We start from the raw sequence: 22478 nt of genomic DNA, 5'->3' as shown, positions 1-22478 counted from the left end.
GGGAGAGCTACAGTCTGTTTTGTTTTGGTTTTTTTTGCTGTATGCGGGCCTCTCACCGTCGTGGCCTCTCCTGCTGTGGAGCCCAGGCTCCAGACGCACAGGCTCAGCGGCTCAGCGGCCATGGCTTACGGGCGCAGCCGCTCCGCGGCATGTGGGATCTTCCCGGACCGGGGCACGAACCCGCGTCCCCTGCATCGGCAGGCGGACTCTCAACCACTGTGCCACCAGGGAAGTCCCGAGCTACAGTCTTTTAAAGACCTTACCAACTAACTCTGGGAGACCTGGAATCCCAGGAGAGAAATGGAGTAAAGGTCTTTTTCCCTCTTCTTGCCCCCTTTTTCTCTCTTTTATTCCTGTATTTACTGCCTCAGTTTGCCAGGTGCTGTATCAGGTGCTTCCCAAGGGCATTAGTAGGCAGTGTTAAGGTTGAGGGCCCTGGAGTGAGAGCACCTGGATTTGAATCCTGGTTTTACCATTTACTGGCTGAGTGACTTGAGCAAATAACGTAACCTTTTTTTGTGCCTCAGTGTCCATCTATGTGAGATGGAGTCAATGGTACCATCTATTTCATAATGTTGTTGTCATAAGCAAATGAGTTAATGCATTTAAAGCCCTTCAAATCAGTGCCTGGCACAAAACAAGCACTCAGTAAGTGTTAGCTGTTATTATGCTCATCTCATTTAATTATTGAGGAAAGCATTCCCCTCCCCCCACCCCCCCTTTTTTTTTTGCTGAGGACACTTAGGCTCAGAAAAGCTGAGTGTCCGAGCCAGTTTCCAAACCCTGGTCTGTCCTGTCTCCAAACCTCATGACCTTTCTGCTACTTTCTGCCACCCCTTGGTTGTCACTTGATTGTCCCTGAGACTGGTGCACGCTGGATAATTCAACCTCAAGGGTTTGAAAAAAATGAATTCAGCGTCCTTCAGTAAAGTGACAGGGCAACTAAGGTCTCTTGACAGGAGTTGGGACGAGGTTAACCACTTCTTGCTTAGGCCAACAAGAGATGCTTTCTGCTCTCATTTCCTGTCATTGGAATATTATGTTTGTAAACAGCATTTTTAGGAAACCACCCCCCCTTCCCCCACCCCAAAATCAACATCCCTGTTCCTTTTCCTCCAGGAACTGGCACTTATTTAGACTGATATCTTGAACTGAGGTAAATATCACACCTATTTTAGTGGGACGACTTCTAGGAAAGACTGTAATAGGTGTCATTGCTGGAAGTGCTGGATTCATGGTGAGAACTCCTTGTCGTGAAAGCTCGTTTGTCCTTGCATGAGGGGAGTTCAACATGGCGAATGATGACATCCTTTGTTCACCGAGTCATATGGTCCCAGCCCTGACGATTAACTGAACTGGTTCTGTAGCCTTGCGTGCAATCACTGTTTTTTTTTTTAACATCTTTATTGGAGTAGAACTGCTTTACAATGGTGTGTTAGTTTCTGCTTTATAACAAAGTGAATCAGTTATACATATGTCTCCATATCTCTTCCCTCTTGCAGCTTCCTCCCTCCCACCCTCCCTATCCCACCCCTCTAGATGGTCAAAAAGCACCGAGCTGATCTCCCGGTGCTATGGGGCTGCTTCCCACTAGCTAGCTATTTTACATTTGGTAGTGTATATATGTCCATGCCACTCTCTCACTTTGTCCCAGCTTACCCTTCCCCCTCCCCGTATCCTCCTCAAGTCCATTCTCCAGTAGGTCTGCATCTTTATTCCTGTCTTGCCCCTAGGTTCTTCATGACGTTTTTTTTTTTTTTAAGATTCCGTATATATGTGTTAGCATATGGTATTTGTTTTTCTCTTTCTGACTTACATCACTTTGTATGACAGATTCTAGGTCCATCCACCTCACTACAAATAACTCAATTTCGTTTCTTTTTATGGATGGGTAATATTCCATTGTATATATGTGCCACACCTTCTTTATCCATTCATCTGTCGATGGACACTTAGGTTGCTTCCATGTCCTGGCTATTGTAAATAGAGCTGCATTGAACATTTTGGTACATGACTCTTTTTGAATTATGGTTTTCTCAGGGTATATGCCCAGTAGTGGGATTGCTGGGTCATATGGTAGTTCTATTTTTAGTTTTTTAAGGAACCTCCATACTGTTCTCCATAGTGGCTGTATCAATTTACATTCCCACGAACAGTGCAAGAGGGTTCCCTTTTCTCCACACCCTCTCCAGCCTTTATTGTTTGTAGATTTTTTGATGATGGTCATTCTGACTGGTGTGAGAAAAAAAAACAGCTGGAGGAATCAGGCTCCTGGACTTCAGACTATACTACAAAGCTACAATAATCAAGACAGTATGGTACTGGCACAAAAACAGAAATATAGATCATGGAACAGGACAGAAAGCCCAGAGATAAACCCACACACATATGGTCACCTTATCTTGGATAAAGGAGGCAGAAATATACAGTGGAGAAAAGACAGCCTCTTCAATAAGTGGTGCTGGGAAAACTGGACAGCTACATGTAAAAGAATGAAATTAGAACACTCCCTAACACCATACACAAAGATAAACTCAAAATGGATTAAAGACCTAAATGTAAGGCCAGACACCATCAAACTCTTAGAGGAAAACATAGGCAGAACACTCTATGACATAAATCAAAACAAGATCCTTTTTGACCCACCTCCTAGAGAAATGGAAATAAAAACAAAAATAAACAAATGGTACCTAATGAAACTTAAAAGCTTTTGCACAGCAAAGGAGAACATAAACAAGACGAAAAGACAACCCTCAAAATGGGAGAAAATATTTGCAAATGAAGCAACTGACAAAGGATTAATCTCCAAAATTTACAAGCAGCTCATGCAGCTCAATATGAAAAAAACAAACGACCCAACCCAAAAATGAGCAGAAGACCTAAAAAGACATTTCTCCAAAGAAGATATACAGATTGCCAACAAACACGTGAGAGAATGCTCAACATCATTAATCATTAGAGAAATGCAAATCAAAACTACAATGAGATATGTTTGTTTTTCGTAATACTACGTGCTCCGTATTGTAATGTGCCCTGGGGGGTATGGGACGAGATATGCTAAGGAGTGTAAGATACAACCTGTGCCTCCTGCAGTCTCTGGAATTACTAGGGCAATGAGATGTTTCACGTGTGACTATCAACTGACCAGGTCTCTCCCTTCCCACACCCATCGGAGTGCGTGAGATAAAAGAACAGATTAGGGAAGGAAAAGGCAGAGAAGAAAGAATGATGGAAATGTTTATTGAGACTGAAATGGAACATTGTTCTCTTTTATGAGTTAACAGCACAGTGTGTTAAGAGGCTGGTTACAAACTCACTCCAAAATAACGATGACCTGCAGTTCACGAATGGCTCTGTCAACTCCAGTGCCTCAAATCAGAGCAGGCTGCCAAGAGGGTAGAACCATTCAGCCCAAGATAAATTACTGATTCAACTGTATTTATATTTACTTCCTAAACAACAACCCAATATTTGCATGTTAAAATTCACATTGAATCATGGGTCCATAATTTATGTGTACATGACCATTTGGTATCATCCTCTTGTAGATTTCAGGTGCAGGTGGTCAATACTGAGCATTTTGTTTTACTATTCCATGATCTTTGGCACAGTTTCTGGTTTCTTAAATATAAAAGCACAGGCTTAAATTGGCTACGCAATACTGCAGAAACAGGACTATTTTGGATCTCAGTGTAAACACAAGTATATGGTAAGCATTATTTACAAGATGAGAGCCGAGCACAGACTTCAATACGCTGTCTTCACAAATGAGCAGAAGAATGACAGGCAACAGATTTTAATGAGCAGGGGCCAAGATTACTAGACTACTAGTTAGTTAGAACAAACTTCCCTGGAGGAGGACACAAGTTTCATACAATGGAAGAATTTCCCTGAACCACTGATACCAATGTCTCATGTTGTGGGATTTACTCTGCAAGAATCTAGGGTAGGGACAGTGCTTTTCTGGCCAATGTGGCTTCTTCAGTCCATCAAACCCATATTAAAATACAACTTAGCTGGTAGCTTGCCATTGTTGTTTGGGCCTGGTGGGTAGGAAAGGGCAAAGTACTGTCTTTTTAAGCAGGTATAATTGACTTTGGAAGAATTATAGTTGGATAATATAATTATTGTATTAAACACATCCAGTTGGATAAAAACACATCCAGCCTTATATGAGTGACAACTTTGTCTATAGTCTTATATAGAGCTGATATGGATTCCCTCCCAGAAGTAGAATCTGGAAGTTGTAAATGAGTGGGCCGTGCCACCTCAGAGTATCACCAGAATAACATCTCTGCTTTGGGGCTGATACACAAACGTGAAACGATCAAACAACATGATTTCTCATTCTTTTGCTTATGAGAGAGGGGTTCTGATTAAGCCCCAAAGCATATCTGGATTGAAATTGTAGTTATTATTCAAGTACAAGGAGAGCTCTGTATTTCACGTTGACAGTTCTATTGTGATCTCTGTCTGGCAAACTATATGAAAATAATAAATATATACATATTTATATATATATATCTAGCTCTATACTGAACACTGGGTTAATAGTTACCAGCGTCCCAATACAGTACATTGAAAAAAAGAACCCTTCTCTCTTCTCCCCAGACCTCACATACATCTTAAAACTGTTACTGCAGAACCGTGCTGGTCTGTTTTCTTTCAGAGTAGTTTCTTTGAAGTTGGCCGGAGATGAGTTCAAAATGGACAATTTGGCACATTAACTTGCGGGGGGGGCGGGGTGTTTAGATGCATTATAATCTATAAAAATGTGAGAGGTCAAAGGAAATCCATGGCAATAAAGCCTGAGTAATGACAGAATATTTTTTTAAAAAACCCAAAACACTGGTCTGTGCATGAGAAAGCAGTTTCTCTTTCACATCTATTGATATTACCTAATTAAAACAGTTACTACTTTAAATACTTCCTAACTCTGTCTCCCACAGGATTTAAAAATTCCAGGTAATACAGCTTTCCTTTCAATCAATTTTCTCTCATCTTACCCCACCCCCAAATCCCAGAACTCGGAGAGCAAAAGCTGTGAATTCAAATATAGAAAATAATCCAGAGGTCTGTATATCAAATCAAATGTACAGTTGGCTGTTAGTGTTTTTCTTTTCCTTACTTAATGTTTGAATTTGCTAAGAGATGACTCTCCTGGAGAGGTCCTTCACCACTCCCAGTTTTCCAAAGCCACGGCCCTAGAACTGTGAGGTCTGGGTGAATGAGATGGTGTCGGACTTGTCGACAGCAAAGCCTCCGTTGACATAGGACTTCTTGGTGTCCAAGTCTTCATTGTCGAGTGTTGTGGATTCCAAGGCAAAGGGGTTCACGATGTTGACTTCAGATGAAACATCCATCTGCTCCAGCTCCTTCTTAGAGAGCTTCTCCACGATGCCAGTCCCGAATGCATCGCCGAGGACATTCACCATGGTCCTGAACCGATCCCTGGGGAGGACAGAGGGAGTCAGACAGAAGGCCCAGATTTCATTTTCCTTCAAGTTGGAGACGGGAAAGGACCCAAGGAATTCAGTTACAAATTAAGCAAAGCACAAAGTGCTGTCCCCAGGGCTGGCTGACCAGAGGCTCTCCACTTCACAGGCCTGGGCCAGAGGTGGTTTGTAAAGGCACAGAATGAGCATACAGGCTGCCCTGGGTCCCCGTCAGTCACAGTGAATCTCCTGAATTCAGCACTGAGCTCCCTAAATTCCCTCCTCTCCTCCCAAAGAAACGTGAACACCGTCTTCACAGATATTTGGGGGGGAGCTGAGGGAGGGTCAGGATTCATTAGTCTTTCACCCAACCTCTTTCTTATGGGCATTTCTGAGCCTTCTTTTGGCTAAGATGAGAGAACTTGGATGTTTTGTGGGTGGTGTGTGTGTCCCCGGTGTGCTCCTTTCTTTCCCACACAAGGTCACTCCATGAGCAAGCCATCAGGGACACCACTGAGCATAGGGTCAGAAACCCCAGCCAGCCTGGGAATAGCTTACTCCTTGTGGCACTCTCAGCCAGTGGTACCCCCCAGACAGCCCAGAGGAGAGGCTGGTGGCAGGAAGCCAAGTAGGTGAAGGAGGCATCCTGGATGCTGGAGCACTGTTGCTAGGAAATGTGTACATGAATACTGTGAAAGCTACACCTGCAGGACAGAAAACGCTTACGCACGTGCTTACACATGTCCATTCTGGGTGCCCTCCTGCTATTTAGAACATGGATATTGAACTAGACCCTGGTGTGGACCAGCTAGTGTCTTCTTGTCTGTGGATCAGGTCAGGCCTTTGACTTCTCTGGATGTCTTGGAAGTGAAGGTCACTTGTGTTTCAGGAAGAACCAGGGAAAGGAGAGAAGTGCAAATCCACCATCACCACTAGAAAGAAAAATTGAAGCACCTGCCTCAATGGTAGGGTGTCTTGGCAAGAAAGGTGCCACCTCAGTTGGGCCTTGAAGAACCAGCTAGCTGCTGAGGGGGCCCCATAGCAGCTTCCCAAGTGCAGAAGCTTCTGCCTTCTGGGATGTGACGGTATCTTCAAAGCCACATGGAATGTTTCTGCTTCCCTCTCTACTATTTCAGCTGCTACTTGCAAACTACATAGCACTGTACTCCCCAGTAAAGCTGGCTGGTTCTGAGTGAAGGCTCAATATGGAGCAAACTCTCCTCTGATGGCCAGGGGACAGAGCCACACCCAGATGCTGGAAGACCACTGCACAGAGTGGGTATCAAGGTTAAAGCCAGGAACCAGGCTCATTCTAACTTTAACCTTGGGGGTCACAAAAGGCATGTTCTTACCCAGATGTTCTGCTGTGTTCCTTAGGTAGGTGTGTGCATGCGTGTGTCTGTTGTTAGAGAGAGAATGAATTGTTGGTTCAGGCCTGAATGGTCCAACTCATTCTAATCATAACAATTAAACTTGCTGTTAATTGAGCATATACTGCCAGCCAGACACTGTTCTGGACACTCCTCTCATTGTAGCTCACTCAGTCCTTATACCAACCCCATGAACTAGACAGAATCTTTCCCATCTCATACGTAATGCAGCTGGCCCCCAGAGAGGTTAAGGAACTTGCTCAAGGTCAGAGAGCCAGTAAGACACTGAACCAGGATTCAAATCCAAATTAGTCTCATCCCAAAGCCTTTGCTTGTGCTACTGCCCTGATGGTACTGACGATCTTGGGAAGGTAGGCTGACGTTGAACCAGGCGGTTCTGAACCTATGATGCTGGGATAGGCTAGGGTGGCCTATTGGGTTTGGAATGTCTGGGGCCTTGCCCAGCTTCTTCACCTTATTATTTTATGTTTATCTCATCCCACACCCAGCTCCTAACCTTGAGCATTACCAGGTATAATGAGTTAATGGAGATCACAAGCTTTATAAAATCACTGCTTGCAGTTATGAGGAGTTAGTTTTTAAGCATGTTATCAGATGGCCTGGGCAGAGGGAAATTAAAGCAGCAACAGATGGCTCATTAGGCAATCTGAGGGGAGAATGATGACAGACTGCAGATTATCCATGGCTGGGAAGCCTGCCTTCCCATCCGCCAGAGGCAGTGCGTTTATCCCAACTCACAGGAGCCAGTCGACAGCGATGATGAGGGTGACATCCTCAGCGGGCAGCCCCACGGCACTCAGCACGATCACCATGGTCACCAGGCCGGCCTGGGGCACACCGGCAGCTCCGATGCTGGCGGCTGTGGCCGTGACACTGTAGGCAAAACACACCAACACAAAAGGAGTCAGACACCCATTTCTCCCTTCAAGGGCCCTGGTCCAAAACGGTTAGTCCTGTTGGCTGTTACTGCTCTGTCCCTAGACTGGCCAGTCAGAATCTGTTCTCTGCTGGGCACAAGCTCTGCCTCATTAGACAGCTGTGGAAGACTGAGAAGAGCATGGTCTTTTTCCAGGGGGGAGATATAGCAAGTCATTCTAACATGAGGAAGTGGAGAGGAACTGCGTGAGTGGCACACAAAAAATGAGCTAGAGAGACACTCAACAGGAAGGCAAGAGTTTACCAACCGAGGTGTTAATGGAGGGCTTTATCCACCCATCCATGTAGCCATCCACCCTAAACAAGTGCCAAGTACCTCTCCACGTGCTTTCTTCCTCCCTTCCTCCATCTATTCACCCAGGCAATCATTTATTGAGCATCTAATGTGTGCCAGGAATTTACACTGCCTTGAAGGATGGTGAAGGGGTGGGGATGGGGGTGGATGGGCAAGGGTATTCCAGGTGAAGGCAAAGGAATGAGGCACTGGCCAAACAGGTTTCAGTGTACTTTCTTTTACATCACAAGTCTCTTGACCTCTCTGGGAGCTGCCCTTTAGGGCACTGAGTTGAGAAATAGCTGTGACTCCTGTCCAAGGTACAAGTGTTTATTCCCGACTGCTCCTTTTTACCAGTGGATGCACTTTGTGCAAAAGGAAGAAAGATCTGGAATCCAGGAGAGGCAGCCAAATGAACTTCGTTACCTTGTATTTAAAAAGATCCCTCTTGCACAGATCAAATGTGGCACTAGGGATCTTTCTCTTTGGAATGTGCAGTTTTTCATCAGCAACATCTTCCTGATTTAAATCTGGTCATTTTGGAGAAAACAAGAGTTTGCCCTGCCCTGAAATGTCCCTGGATTTGAATGAGCTTGAGGGGACCCCTATATTTTCTGGATACACCTTCTCATCCTTGGGCCAAGGATGCCATTGGATTTAAAGCTGAAGATGGAGACACTGTCAATTTAAACTAGAAGAATCCCTGATTCTATCTACAATTCCATACTCTGTGGGCTAAAAAAGCCTCAGAGTTCTCACCAAGCTGATTCTACTGTTCATTCATCTGCCTAGTGATGTGTCACAGGTGGTCTCTGAGGGCACGGTCAAACACAGGCCAGAGTTCTTTGACAAGTGTGGTTTCCTTCAGTGGCTGTGACCACCAACTTACAGTAAATTAGAGATTTCTGGGGCTGTCCCAATTCCTCTAAAAGTTTCAGGCTTGCATAATCCTTTAGATCTGTTCTGACTTAAGTAGTCTTTGGAAAACCTAAGTTTATGTCAGTGGTGGTCGAAAACATTTAAAGTGAATGCATCAGTGGGTTTTCTTTGTCAGAAGTGATTTGTGTCCATACCCACTGATCCCTCTTGGAAGACCCAACACATCACGGTTAACCATGTCCCTATGGATTGAGGCTGGGCTTGAAACTCAAAATCCATTTAGTCAAAGAAAACTCTGCCCTTGAGCCTTGACCTTGCTGATTAAACTTCAGCCATTTGCCTGGCTTAGGTCTGAAACTTGGAACTATAAATCTTCAGATGGGGGTAAAAATATAAAAAACCTACTTCTTCTTCTTGAACATACCCCACTTTGACTGAAGAGGGTTTCACAGAAGAAAACACAATAATCATTGGTAGAAAGTTCTTTCCTAGCACTGAGATCTAGTTTTAGGTCAGGCCATTTAAAACTCAGCTCTCCATACAGGTTGGGGACTGAGTCGTGAGCTAGAGTGAGCACAGGTTTTAGAGGCAGACAGATCCAGCTCTGCCGTTTTACTAACGGTGTGTCCTTAGGCAAGTTACTTCTCTGAGTCTCAATTTCTTGCCTGTAAGATGGGGAGAATATGTCTACTTTGCAGGGCTGCTGTTAAGATTAGATGAGGTATTATATGTAAGGCATCAAGTATAGCACCTGGATGTAGTAGATGCTTAAAACTGATGCCATTTTGCTACGTCAGCAGCTGTTACAACTACTACTGCTGCTAGTATTACTATTAAAATTATCATAAAAACATCTACTATTACCACTGCTGCTACTTTTTCCCTCTAAGCTCTTTCTAGGCCCCAAATCCCATAATTATCTTTTGTTATAAGAAACTTTATCCCATTTTCAATCAGTTGTAACCTTTGATAAGTGAATATTTTGATAAAACCACGAAAGGGAATGTTTTAGGTGGATGGTTTCTTTGATGTCCAGTCCAAAAGGACCATAGAAAGAGATAAACTATGGATCCAAAAATCTCTGTAACCATCAACCACATGAGCCACAACTGTAACCTGTAAAATTGAAAAAAAAACAAAAACACTTATTATTTGATTCTCTCCCAGGTAGAGCCAGAGGATTTTTTAAGTCAATGATTACTCTGGGCCTCACAGTTGTTGTTATTTGCTCTGGGCCAGTAGTTATCAGCAAGTATGATTTAAGAATACACCAGAGGGGCTTCCTTGGTGGCACAGTGGTTAAAGAATCCACCTGCCAATGCGGGGGACACGGGTTTGAGCCCTGGTCCAGGAAGATCCCACATGCCACGAAGCAACTAAGCCTGTGTGCCACAACTACTGAGCCCGCATTCTGGAGCCCGTGCTCTGAAACAAGAGAAGCCACCGCAATGAGAAGCCTGTGCAGCACAACGAAGAGTAGCCCCCGCTCGCCGCAACCAGAGAAAGCCCGCGTATGGCCACGAAGACCCAACACAGCCAAAATAAATAAATAAAATAAATAAATTAAAAAAAAAAAAAAAAGAATACACCAGAGCAGGGAGAGAGGTTTTTCATGTGAATTGATTATTTAGTCTCTAGGCCCAAAGTTTATTTCTCTAGCAGTGAGGTTTAAAAAAAAAAAAAGGGTTAGAAAGATCTAGGAAACTTATGACTGAGGCAGAGGAAGGGAATTCATCCCCCAAATGGCAAATACCCAAAAGAACTGGCACCTCATACAACCACTCCTTGGAAATAAGTTAAGCACAGACTGGGTTCCACAGGCTGTGGTGAGGGAGGTGGGAAAAGGCACTTGGAGAAGTAAAAGTAACAACTGCTGGAACCACAGTGGTTGTGGAACTTTCTCAGGCATGATTCAGGGTTTCACTTTTAACATACTCACTGCTACTCAAATTACAGAATTTTACCCATGCTCCTTGGGGTCTAGCTTCCTTAGCCACTGATACATTTTACAGATCAGGAGGCACTGGTATAGCTTCCTGGCTGATGTGCCAAATGGTCTAGTTTGTACTTGTCTTCAGTTAATTTCAAGCAAACTGCAGTACATACTTTATGATTTAGGGTTGGGAAGATTTAAAAATTTACTGCATTAGAATGCTGCAAGAACTTACTTTATGCCTGGGATTTATGCCTGTGTCAAGTGCTGAGGATGCAAGAGTGAATTAGCTCTGAAAGGTTCGGATTCAACTGTGTGTAGGCCTAGGGACCTGGTTTAGTCTTAAACTTCTACTCTAAACTGAAGTCTCAGGATTAACTCTAATCCCAACCCACTACTTCAAAGCAGCACTGTCCAGTAGAGTTTTCCACTATGATGGCACCTATTTCTACAGTGACAGAACCTTCGCTGTCTGCTTTGTCCAATTTGTGTGTGTGGCTAATGGCTACGATATTGAACAGTGCTATTCCAGAGAAACATCTCTGGCAAAGCTCACTAATGAGGACTTCCCTGGTGGCGCAGTGGTTAAGAATCCGCCTGCCAATGCAGGGGACACGGGTTCAATCCCTGGTCCGGGAAGATCCCACATGCTGCAAAGCAGCTAAGCCTGTGCACCACAACTACTGAGCCCGCGCGCCACAACTACTGAAGCCCACACACCTAGAGCCTGTGCTCTGCAACAAGAGAAGCCACTGTAATGAGAAGCCCGTGCACCACAACGAAGAGTAGCCTCCACTCGCCGCAACTAGAGAAAGCCTGCGTGCAGCAACGAAGACCCAACGCAGCCATAAATAAATAAATTAATTTAAAAAAAATTCGCTAATGACATTTTCACCATCTACTTGAGCAGACAATTTCAGTCTTCATTTGACTACAATTCTCTGCAAGATTTTACTCTGTTGACCATTTCATCCTTGAAAATCTCTCTTCTCTGGGTTTCCATGACACCATGGTTTCATGGCTCTCTTTACCACCTTTCTATTCCTCCTCATTCTCCTGTTGGGTTTTCCCCTTTCTGCCTGCCTCTAATATTAGGCTTTTCTAGGGCTCAGTCCTTCGTCTTTCTCTCTTCTCTACAAACTCTCCCTACGTAATGTCATCCATTCCCAACATTTACTGAGTGCTCAGGATACAGGCACTGTTCTAAGCATTTTATATGCATCATCTGACTTAATTATCACTCCTTGCATAAAATGTAGGTACTATTATTATCCTCATTTTACAGGTGAGAAACAGAAGCTTAGAGAATTCGAGTAACTTGGTCAAGGTCACAGCCAATCATGGTTAAACATACATAACTGACTCACGACCCACATGCTTGATGAGCACCATCAAGCTGATGACTCTGACTTCTGTATCTGCAGTTGTGACCACATTTCTCACCGCATATTTCCACCTGCACGTCTTAAAGGCATTTCAAATTCAATGTGTCAAAAAGTGTAATCTCTTTACGTTCCCACCTATACTTGCTTCTCTTATACTAGTCCCTGTTCTGGTAAGCACCATCCATCAATCCAGAACCATCCACCAATCCTGGGGGTAATCTTAGCCTTCCTCTGTCCCTCACTCTGAATCCAGTAAATGCCTCTTGAATTCATTAGCTCTTCTCCATCCCCCGTGTCAGTACCTTAATGTAGGCCTTTTCATACCTTACTTGCAATAGTCTTCTAACTGGTCTTCTAGCTTATGGTTCCTGCCCCCACTGGGGCCATCCACCATATTACCAGTTACCTCTCTAAAATGCAAATCTGTCCATAATATGAAAGACTGTCTAAGACCCTTCCATAAGCTCCTCACACAAAGCCCTTCAGGATATGATCCCTGCCTTCACATTGTACTCTTTATGTCAACCATACCAAATAATCTGTACTCTGTAACTAGGCCATAGTTACATCAAGACCCCTGTTAATGCTATTCCTTTTTCCAAAATGCTTTTAGCTTCCTTCCTTCTACTACTAAATTCTTATTCCTCTTCTAAGACTTAGCTAAACGTTCCCTTCTTCCAGGAAGCCTTTCCTCGCCTTCCCAGGTAGAGCCAACCCTTTCTTCTTCAGTTCCCTTTGTGCCCCCTCAACTCAGACCTCTATTATAGCCTTTACCGTACCACTCAGCACTTATTTAGATATCTTCGTACCTTACCGTTCTACCAGGAACCCCTTGAAAGCAGGGACTGGTCCTTATTCCACCTTGAGTCCTTGGTACCTACTCTGTGCCTAGCACCTAGTGGGTGCACTGGACTGAGAACACAGGGATGCCTTTGGCTATCCAGACCTGAAGCAGTTTTATGTACCACGATCCCACTACTTGTAATATAGTTGTGCTTAATCTCGGGAAGGGACTTTGTAGACCAAGAAAATCAACCTATCACTGGACCATCCTTGATCTCCCTTCACAGATGATTTTCACTTGAGGCAATTCCAGTAAGAGAGATGAAAAGGAGTGTGACCTCATGCCCCACCTGATAGTGACAATCTGCCCAATGCTCAAGTCCAAGTCATTCAACTGTGCAATAAACACAGCTGCCACTGCTTCATAGAGTGCGGTCCCATCCATGTTGATTGTAGCACCAACGGGCAACACAAATCTAGTGATCCTCTTGTCCACCCGGTTCTTCTCTTCAGCACAGCGGAAAGTGACTGGCAGTGTTGCTGAGCTGTGTGATAACAGAGAAAGGAACTGATGGTCTAGGAATGCTGGTCCTCGATCCCTGCCTGAAGAGATACCTCTGTTCCAAAAACTAAACCGAGATCTCAAAGCATGATGGCACTTTTGGCAGGTCCAGGAATCAGAAGGCGCTGTGCTTGCCACTGCCCCCAGCTACACTATAACCCCTTCCGGGCTGCAGGCTCTGCCAAGAGGGCAGGAAATATCCAGTAGGTGAGGGAATATGTTTAAGGACATGGGTGGAGACTATGGACGTCATTTCTCAAATTAAAGGCAGCTACAAAACCCACCAGCTGCAGCCAGTGCTTCATCAGGTGAGGTGAGAGTTGCTAAGGCTTGGTTCACAGACTTCTTCCAGACACCCCTCTTCTATTTACCTGGAGGAGATCATGACAGCTGTCAGAAGAGCCTGGGCCATTCCCATGGCGAATCGGAAAGGGTTCTTTCGTACAATTAGAAAATATATCAGTGGGAGAATTACAATGGAGTGGATTGCAAGCCTGTAAACAGGAGAGAAACAGGTTCATAGATGATATCATCTCTTCATACTACTTCTTTTTTTCAAACGGCAGTTTTACTCATGATATATCATTCAACTTTCATAATGACTCAATGAGAATATGAAAAAGAGGACAGGAATATATGTCTCCAGTGCACATATGAGGAAGAAGAGACTCAGCAAATCAAATATCTTGTCCAAGTTAATGGCTAAGCCAGTAGCTGAGCCCATGTTTAGGGGCTCACAGAACAAGTTGTGTCATGTTGCTGAGCCCTGTACCTGCGCTTCCTGCTATACGTGTTAACGTGCTTTCACTTCCTTCTGCTGTTGAATTCTTATTCCTCCTCTAAGACTCAGCAAAACTTGCCCCTCCTCTGGGAAGCCTTCCTTCACCTTCCCAGGTCAAGCTGACCTTTCCCTCCTTGGTGACTCTGTGGCCAGTAGTATTATAGCCCTTATCACAGCGCTCAGCCTGGGCCACGCCACTGGCTGGATGGCACCCACCACCTAAGAGGAGAATCAGGGTGCAATAAGGAGGAAGTAATCCCTGCTTTTCCACAGTCATACTTCAGGACTGACCCTCTTTTCTTTGTCATTCCTATCTTCCAAACTATTCCTTGCCAGGGGGCTTAAGAAATGAGACTGATTTAATAGATGCCATGTAAGTGGGAACTTAGAGTTTACAGATCAGTTATGTGAAGCGGAAATAATAAGAAATGGTCATGGAAAAAAACAGATCCTGGAGGTCAGGAAAGAGGATCTTATAGACAGAAAGCCTGTGGCTTAGAACTATGAGAAACTGACTTAGTTTTCTGTTAGAAACCTAGATAGGTCAATAGAGCAGAAACCAGCAGAACCCCATTATGAAATAGCTCAGCATAATAAACCTCAGCCACACCATGACCTGGACACAGCCCCTGGCCTCCAGTAAGGTGGATGGTCCCACCTCCATTACTTCTGGGGCCCTGGGATTTGATTCTGGCTTTCTTCTCCATTGACCAGCAGGGCTATGCTTTTGGTACACACAGATTAAGAACTAAATGCTGTACCGTGGAAAGTCCCCAGTGCATCTGAGTTCCAATAGGTGAGCTGATTGCTCCAGTTGGGTGTTTGGGGGCAAGGACCTATGGGAGTCAATTGATGATGTTTAGTCATTCCCTTGGTCCATATTTCTTAGCACATGTGACGTATCCTGCCCCTAGCTAGATATCTGGGCACACCACTCATAACCTATCCCACCACATCTCCCCTCAAGAACCAATAAGTGGGCTACAATAAATATGCACACAACCTGTCTCCTACTGCCCTCCTGCTTTGCACAGTTCTTACCAATCTAAAGATTCTCCTAGCACCCTCTCCAATGATGCAGGCTGTGACTGTGCCTACCAGCCCCACCAACAGGAGTGGAACCAACCAGCCATCCCACTCCTACTTGCTCCAGTCTGACTTAATTTAGGCCCTGCTTAATTTCTTTCAGACTCGGGGTACGTGGGGCCTGTTCTTATTGGTTTGGTTGGTTTACATCCTTGAAGAAGTTAAGGCCAGGAGCAGACCAAGAGAGGCCACCAGTGGGTTTTTCTTTTAAGAAATGATTTTAAGACAACTAATAAAGGCAGTGACAAAGCATGGTCCAGGCTGTTCTGCCAAGATCTGGAAATTAGCACAGTGCGATCCACCTCCAGTTCAGCCGTTAAAGGGCAGCCCTCCTCCCTGCTGCTCTCTTATCTCTGAACCCCATCTTTCCCTGCACGTGGGAGAGAAGCCAATTTTAACCAACTGAATTGCAGGCTCTCAGCAGAAATCCATTGGCTCAAATGATGTTTCTGTTTCTTCCCTCGAGTCTGACATACCCACTCAGGACGGTGGCCATGTAAAGGCCCAGCTTGCGGAATATTTCCCAGTCTTCGACTTCTATGATCTTCCCGGCAATCAGGAACAAAATACCAACCGGCATGTAGCTAGAAAGTAAACATAAGAAAGACTCACTTCTGTCATCAAGTATTTTTTCAGGGTGGGAAAGATGGGGAAGAAACAAGCCAGGGCATGCACCTGGGCTTGGCATGTGCCCTCAGCTGGGAGTCCACAATGAAGCTAAGGTCTCACTCTCAGCCCTGCTGGACCACACTGGCACCAGGTTTCAGCACCCCTGTGCACCTTAACTTCTATCCACCTAAGCTACTGTAAGGGGTACACTTGGTTAGAAGGTGTGGTTAAATTGGTACATACCCCATGCCTTGCTTCTGGTACACAAACACCCTGCCTACTGTCACATCTGCAGATCTCTCCTTAGCTTGACTGTCCAAATATGGCCACTAGGCTCTTTCTGGACATGGTTGTCTTGTTTCCCAGGTAGTGGTATCAGCAACAGAGCAGTAGAACTAGTCGTGCAAGTCGTCGTAATAGCTCTGTTTGTGGAGCTGTCATTACGTGCTTTGTGTTGGGTTAAGAATTTTACATGCACCATTTCACTTAATGTACTTCTCCCAGCTCTAGCGGCAGACGTTATTATCCTTTTTTACATATGATGAAGCTGAGGTTCAGCAGGATTAAGTGACTGAAATGTCACTGCCAATGTCTATACTTTGAACCAACTTGCCATGAGATAAGCGGGGCAGAGGTCTCCTAGGAAAGGTGGACTTTCTGGCATCTCTAGGGACAGGGCAGATACTCAGGTGGTGCCACTGCTATGCTCACCAACGGCAGCTTTTATTTGGATGCGTTAGGGCCCATGTCGTACCAACTGTAAATATTCTGAAAATCCCTTCTGCCTGGGGCCTGGGAAGGAAAGCACCTTGTGTTCTGATGTGCAGGAAACTCTTTCAAATCACTCCTTTAAGAGTTATTTCTTACATAAATGTTGCTTGGTTGCAAGATGATCCAGGACTTTGGTAGAAAAGACAATGGCTGATATCTAGACTTTTGTTAGTGACCTAAGTCCTAAGTAATACATGGAATTGTTTAATACTCCAGTGTCTGGATACCCTCTTCTAAGGTGAGGTCAACTGAGAAACATAAATCTCTTCATGCTAGTTTTGAAGGGTCAGGGGAAGCAAGATGGCATTAACCGGCGTGTGCTCACCACATAATGATTTGAACGATTTTCATGGTTGCGTCACTCAGAGCATTGAAGAAATCCACCAGAATCTGTCCCCTTTCTCCCATTTTTCCAATGACAATTCCAAAGACGAGGCAAAAGACAATCAAGCCCAGGACATTTATGCCGTCTGAATACATGCCTATGACTTTGTATTCCTTTGTTCTGTTCTGTGGATCAAAACCAAGAAAATACATTGATGCATGAGTACAGTCTTGTTAGAATGCATAGACCCTGAAACAGAAAGATATGATAGCCAAACAAACCAGTGGCTCTAGCAAGAACTCTGGATCAACAACTTTGGGAAACATAATTAAAAACACAAACACCTACGCGTGGGTCAAATTTTACTGCCCCCCACCCTCTGCCACTGAAGTTTAAAGTGTGTCTTTTTTCCTTTCTTTCAACAAATCCATATTTGAATATTTCTTTTGAAGATTTCTTATTCTGGGGTGTTTTAAATTTTTAATAAGAACTTTAGAATCAAGGCACTTTTCAGGGTTATTTTAACTACTAGTTACATTTGGAGTCTGCATAAAAAAGATACAGATTAATAATGCAGGAAGCTCAAAATATTTACCAGTGTGGACATTTTTAGGACACTTTACTATCTGTTTTATCCTGATAATGAACACAGGAATATTCTTTTCTGCCTCTAATCCTGGATGACCAATAGGATTTTAGAGACATAAAAATTAACCAGACATATACTACTGTGAACCATGTCTTTGTTTTATGCTGGGTAAGAAGAGCATGAGATATACCGAGAGATAACTCAATCTGCGTTGTGCAGCTGAGATTTACTGAGAGATTTCACAGGGAGATAACGTATTCTGAGTGGTGCAAACCAGGTTTACAAAGAATTACGTGGACGAGCCACTGGGGTACCAATTATTTCTTACTTATGATCTGACATGATCAAACATATTTATTGAGCAGTTAGTGTGCTAACTGCATTGGCTACAGCATAAAGTCTTAAAATGCAGCTGGATAGACAAGACTAACTGTGAGAAACAGGAGCCAATGCTAGCAAGGTGGTGTGTAATTAGCTGCACAGCCAAGCTATGAGTTACAGGCATCATATGGAGACTGGGGACATGAATGAGGGCTGTGAGGTTAGGGAAAGCTAGGCCTGAGCAGTAGGCAGCCAGGAGATGAAAGCACAGTCCAGAAAAATGTAAGGAAAGGCAAAAGTCATCACGCACCAGGTCCCTGTACCCTGCTTGAATAATTCCTACTCATCCTTGATGGACCCCAAACTAATTTAAACCTCCCCGCTGAATGCCCCAGAGTACCCTATTCTTCCCTGATTTAATATTCATCACTCTTCACATGAGGGCATATGTCACATCTGTCTTTTCTCTACTGTAATCCCAATGCCCAGCAGGGCTTGGCTCATGGAGGGTGCTCAGAAAATCTTTATGGAACCATATCAAAAAGCAGGAATAGAAACTAATTGAGGAGGTGGATGTGGATAGAATAGATTGGGCTCACCAAGAAATAAGCTGGGAAACCAGGGAGGAGCTAGGTCATGGAGGGCTTTCTGTAGGAAGAAAGAGGAAGCTAACTGTGGCCTACTTAACCTGAACTCTTAAGTCTACTGAGTATTTATTTTTTCCTTAAATCTTTCCTTTCTGTGTGAAGGCACAGTACCTTCAGGAGTGATCTACAGGACTACAGATACACTACTTTAGGCCCACACGATCTAATCTCCAATGCTGAAATCCCCAAAGTTCTCAAAGCCTGTTGATTTCATTGATAAATTTATGGCAAACTCTTGGTGGCAAAACCTATCCCGAACTGAGATGAGGCTACATATAGCCTATTTTTCTTACTTGGTAGAACATTCACAAGTTAGTTGCAGAAATACTGATGTGCTTGATTCTAGAATGTTATTGTCAATTCCACTTAAGGATGTTGTATAACATATAGTACATACACCACCTGGACCTTCTAAAGTGAAAAGCTCTGAACTCAGTATCAAATATGGGCAAAGAGTTTCAGATAAGGAACTGTAGGCCTGCAGTTTAAGTAGTCTTGCAAATCTAACATAGTTCCCAGAGGTGCCCAACTCAACTCTGGGTGGCAGAGATACAGAAGTGAGAGGGCTCATTCTTTTCTCTGCGTGGTTCAGTTGCTTCTCATTATTCTCAGAAGTTACACTCTATAAAGTGGCTGCGAACACTGAATTAGTGAATATTGAATCAATGTTCCTAGGGGAAATATAGAATTAGGTTTCTGGGAATCAACAGTCACAACATTTTTGCCAAATAATCAACATAAAACCTTGTTTTCTCTGTGTTTCAGTTCAAAGACACCTTATTTAATATATATTATTTAGTTGTTAACATTGAACTCACAGCCAACACACTTTAACTCATGTCTGAATGAAACTTATCTAACACATGTATTTTCTCATATGGCACATCAGCCTGCCTGCCTTTGGGAAAACTAACTAGACAGCACTGCGGCATGATGCTTGGGGAACATCTCAAACAGCGACATCACCAAGACAGAGTACAAAAATGTGAAAAATGTGGCATAAACACACCGCACAAAGGACACTTATTTACCGTGTAAGAGCTGAACCAAGAAGGCTGAGCCGTAGCCTTGTTCAGCCTCAGCGGGGAACATGTGCATTGGGCAACTTAAAACTTTCACCACTCTTTGTGTGTCTGTGAATGTGAGTAGGTGAATTTACAAACGTGGAATCTGCGAACAATGAGGATCTACTTATTTCCATCTCCTGCTCACTCAATGGCTCGGCCCCTGCCTACCAGGGAAGGGAGCAAACACCAGGATGGAAATGGTACCTTGGAAATAGCAGTTGTCATGATGGCTGTGACAGACGCCTCCGTCCTGTGTGTCCCTGGCTCATTGGGACGTTTCACTTCTTCACGTGTGGTTTTGTACTGCATGTTGGAGGGGAAAAAAGGTCAAAGAAACAAACAAAAAAAGAATTTTTTTTTAAGCTTCTGAGGCTAAAGGAGTATTACTTTGGCCAGACAAGTGTCACTGAAAGGTTCCACCTCCGAGGCCTCTGTTGGCTTCAGGTTTGGACGGTACCTCCCATGAGGCTTTGGAAGCAAAAATGGGATTGAGAAATCCAACCTCCTGATCTCCACATTCTCTCACCATTCAATGGTGTCAAAATGCTCTCTCACTTCTGTAATAAGGGACCAATTAATGGAGCAATAATGTGAAAGAAAGCATGGGTTTTATTTGTAGTTGCTTTACCAGACAGACTCTATAGGAATCCTATGAATCATTTTTGTTTCTGTTTATTTATTTATTCATTTATTATTTTTAATCTGGAAAAAAAAAAAACCTCATCACTTGGATAAATGTAGTCACCGTGACTTTAACAAACATCAAGAACTATACGGTTGTTCCAAAGTCAATAGTCCCTTTAGGGCTATTACGTGAGTGAGATTTCTGTTGAATTTCTTCAGCCCTGTTTGATTCTGCTGGACTTCAGCAGAGATGTTTAAGAAAGAGCTAGTATATCATCATGCCAGGCATAAACGTCACTCCTACGAGGCTCTGCCAACACCAGGAACCTTACAAATGACCACTGTGGCTGAATTGCAAAGGCACTCCCTAAATAGAGGTGGTTCTGTACCTCTTGGAGGTCGGCAGGGAGCAATTTGATTGCCATTTTTGTTGGTCTACACAGAGGTCTCTGTTCCTGTAATTATGTAAATGAATTCAGCAGCTTGTGATAGACTCAGCTGTCTTAAAGTGCATAGATAAACAAGAGAAAAAGCCTTAAAGGAAATGGAGTGAAGAGATTGTTAAACTTCCTAAAGGAAAAAAATCTTGGCTTTGTTATATTGCTCTGTAGAGTGCAAGCAATGGGCATGTAAAGGTGCAAGAAAAGACCAAATGCCAGGAACACTAACCACCCATGTGGGTCAGATACTGATTTCCCAACATGGGAGGGAAAGGAAAGAAGAGGTGGAGGGCTACTTTTCTAACTGCATTATATCTGTAGATAATCTAAGTTTCTTCACAAATATAATGTGGTTCTCCAAAAATAGGTACTAGAAGCCACATTTTAAAACACTCATTATTTGACAGCTTCCTGACTTGCTCCAGTTGAGCCCTTTTGGAGGAAAGAAAAAAAAGCCTAAGGGAAAACAGAGGAGCTACAACAGGCATGTCACTGTGCCTGGAAATACTAGGGTTAAGAAATAGGTCACCTGATATTCCTCCATTCACAGGTGCATTTCCTGTCATTTTTGACAGGCCAATTCCATTTCTTGGGTCATAGCAGGAAAAAAAATCTTAATTGGCAAGGGGGAAGAGGGGAGCAACTTGAGGGCAAAAGTCATTATTCTTACCTGCTGAAAACAGGCTTGGACAAGGTTCTCAGGGAACATATTCCTGTTGGAGACAGTACAAGCAGTATTACATTAAGGCAAAAGTGTTTTGTTTTGTTTTGTTTTTGCAGTACGCTGGCCTGTCACTGTTGTGGCCTCTCCTGTTGCGGAGCACAGGCTCCGGATGCGCAGGCTCAGCGGCCATGGCTCACGGGCCCAGCCGCTGCGCAGCATGTGGGATCTTCCTGGACCGGGGCACGAACCCGTGTCCCCTGCATCGGCAGGCGGACTCTCAACCATTGCGCCACCAGGGTAGCCCAAGGCAAAAGTGTTTTGTTTTGTTTTTTTTTGGTTTTTTTGGTCATACCCAATACTTTGATGGAAATGATTATGCGATAGAACTAGTACTCTGGTTTCTCTTCTGGCCTCTCCTTTACATAATACTTCCTTGTATTAAGACTTATTTTTCCCTGCTGAGCTTCAACCAGGGATAGATAGAAAGCTCTCCTAACCACCTGTCACGCTTAACTGATTCACCGAGTAGCTGACATGCCTGCTGTCCTTGGTGAGATTCACACTGGCAGGTAGACATGCACAGTTAAGAGACTTCTTTAATATTTTCCACATTTCTGTTTTCATTGATAATGAGAGCCCACTGCACTTATTCCCAAATTCTTTACGCCAGTTGCAAATAATCGTTATTATTGAATTAAAAATTATGTAAATCAATGCATTATAAGTGTGAAAAGGAAGGAGCAGTTTCTATAAAAACTAAGCTGGGGGCTTCCCTGGTGGCACAGTAGTTGAGAGTCTGCCTGCCGATGCAGGGGACACGGGTTCATGCCCCGGTCTGGGAGGATCCCACATGCCGTGAAGCAGCTAGGCCCGTGAGCCATGGCCGCTGGGCCTGCGCGTCCGGAGCCTGTGGCCCGCAATGGGAGAGGCCACAGCAGTGAGAGGCTCGCGTACCGCAAAAAAAAAAAAAAAAAAA

At 44.0% G+C, this 22478-nt stretch overlaps 1 protein-coding gene across 1 annotated transcript in view; it reads right to left on the bottom strand.

Annotated features, from left to right (window-relative positions):
• Positions 1-3219: 3219 nt before the first annotated feature.
• The window catches only part of SLC1A1 (solute carrier family 1 member 1), a 63393-nt gene continuing 44134 nt past the window's right edge, over positions 3220-22478 (bottom strand). The window contains exons 5-12 of the mRNA XM_024734313.1: positions 21509-21551; positions 19979-20077; positions 17151-17335; positions 15922-16029; positions 13950-14072; positions 13367-13561; positions 7565-7699; positions 3220-5451 (exon numbers count right to left, since the gene is read on the bottom strand). Of these exons, the coding sequence (XP_024590081.1) occupies positions 5205-5451; positions 7565-7699; positions 13367-13561; positions 13950-14072; positions 15922-16029; positions 17151-17335; positions 19979-20077; positions 21509-21551 (1135 nt within the window). The 3' untranslated portion in view covers positions 3220-5204. The remainder of the gene's footprint in view (positions 5452-7564; positions 7700-13366; positions 13562-13949; positions 14073-15921; positions 16030-17150; positions 17336-19978; positions 20078-21508; positions 21552-22478) is intronic.

This window comes from Neophocaena asiaeorientalis, unplaced genomic scaffold, assembly GCF_003031525.2.
Source record: "Neophocaena asiaeorientalis asiaeorientalis breed wild unplaced genomic scaffold, Neophocaena_asiaeorientalis_V1.1 scaffold256, whole genome shotgun sequence".
Classification (NCBI taxonomy): Eukaryota; Metazoa; Chordata; class Mammalia; order Artiodactyla; family Phocoenidae; genus Neophocaena; species Neophocaena asiaeorientalis.
This window is presented reverse-complemented; position numbering and strand designations above follow the sequence as displayed.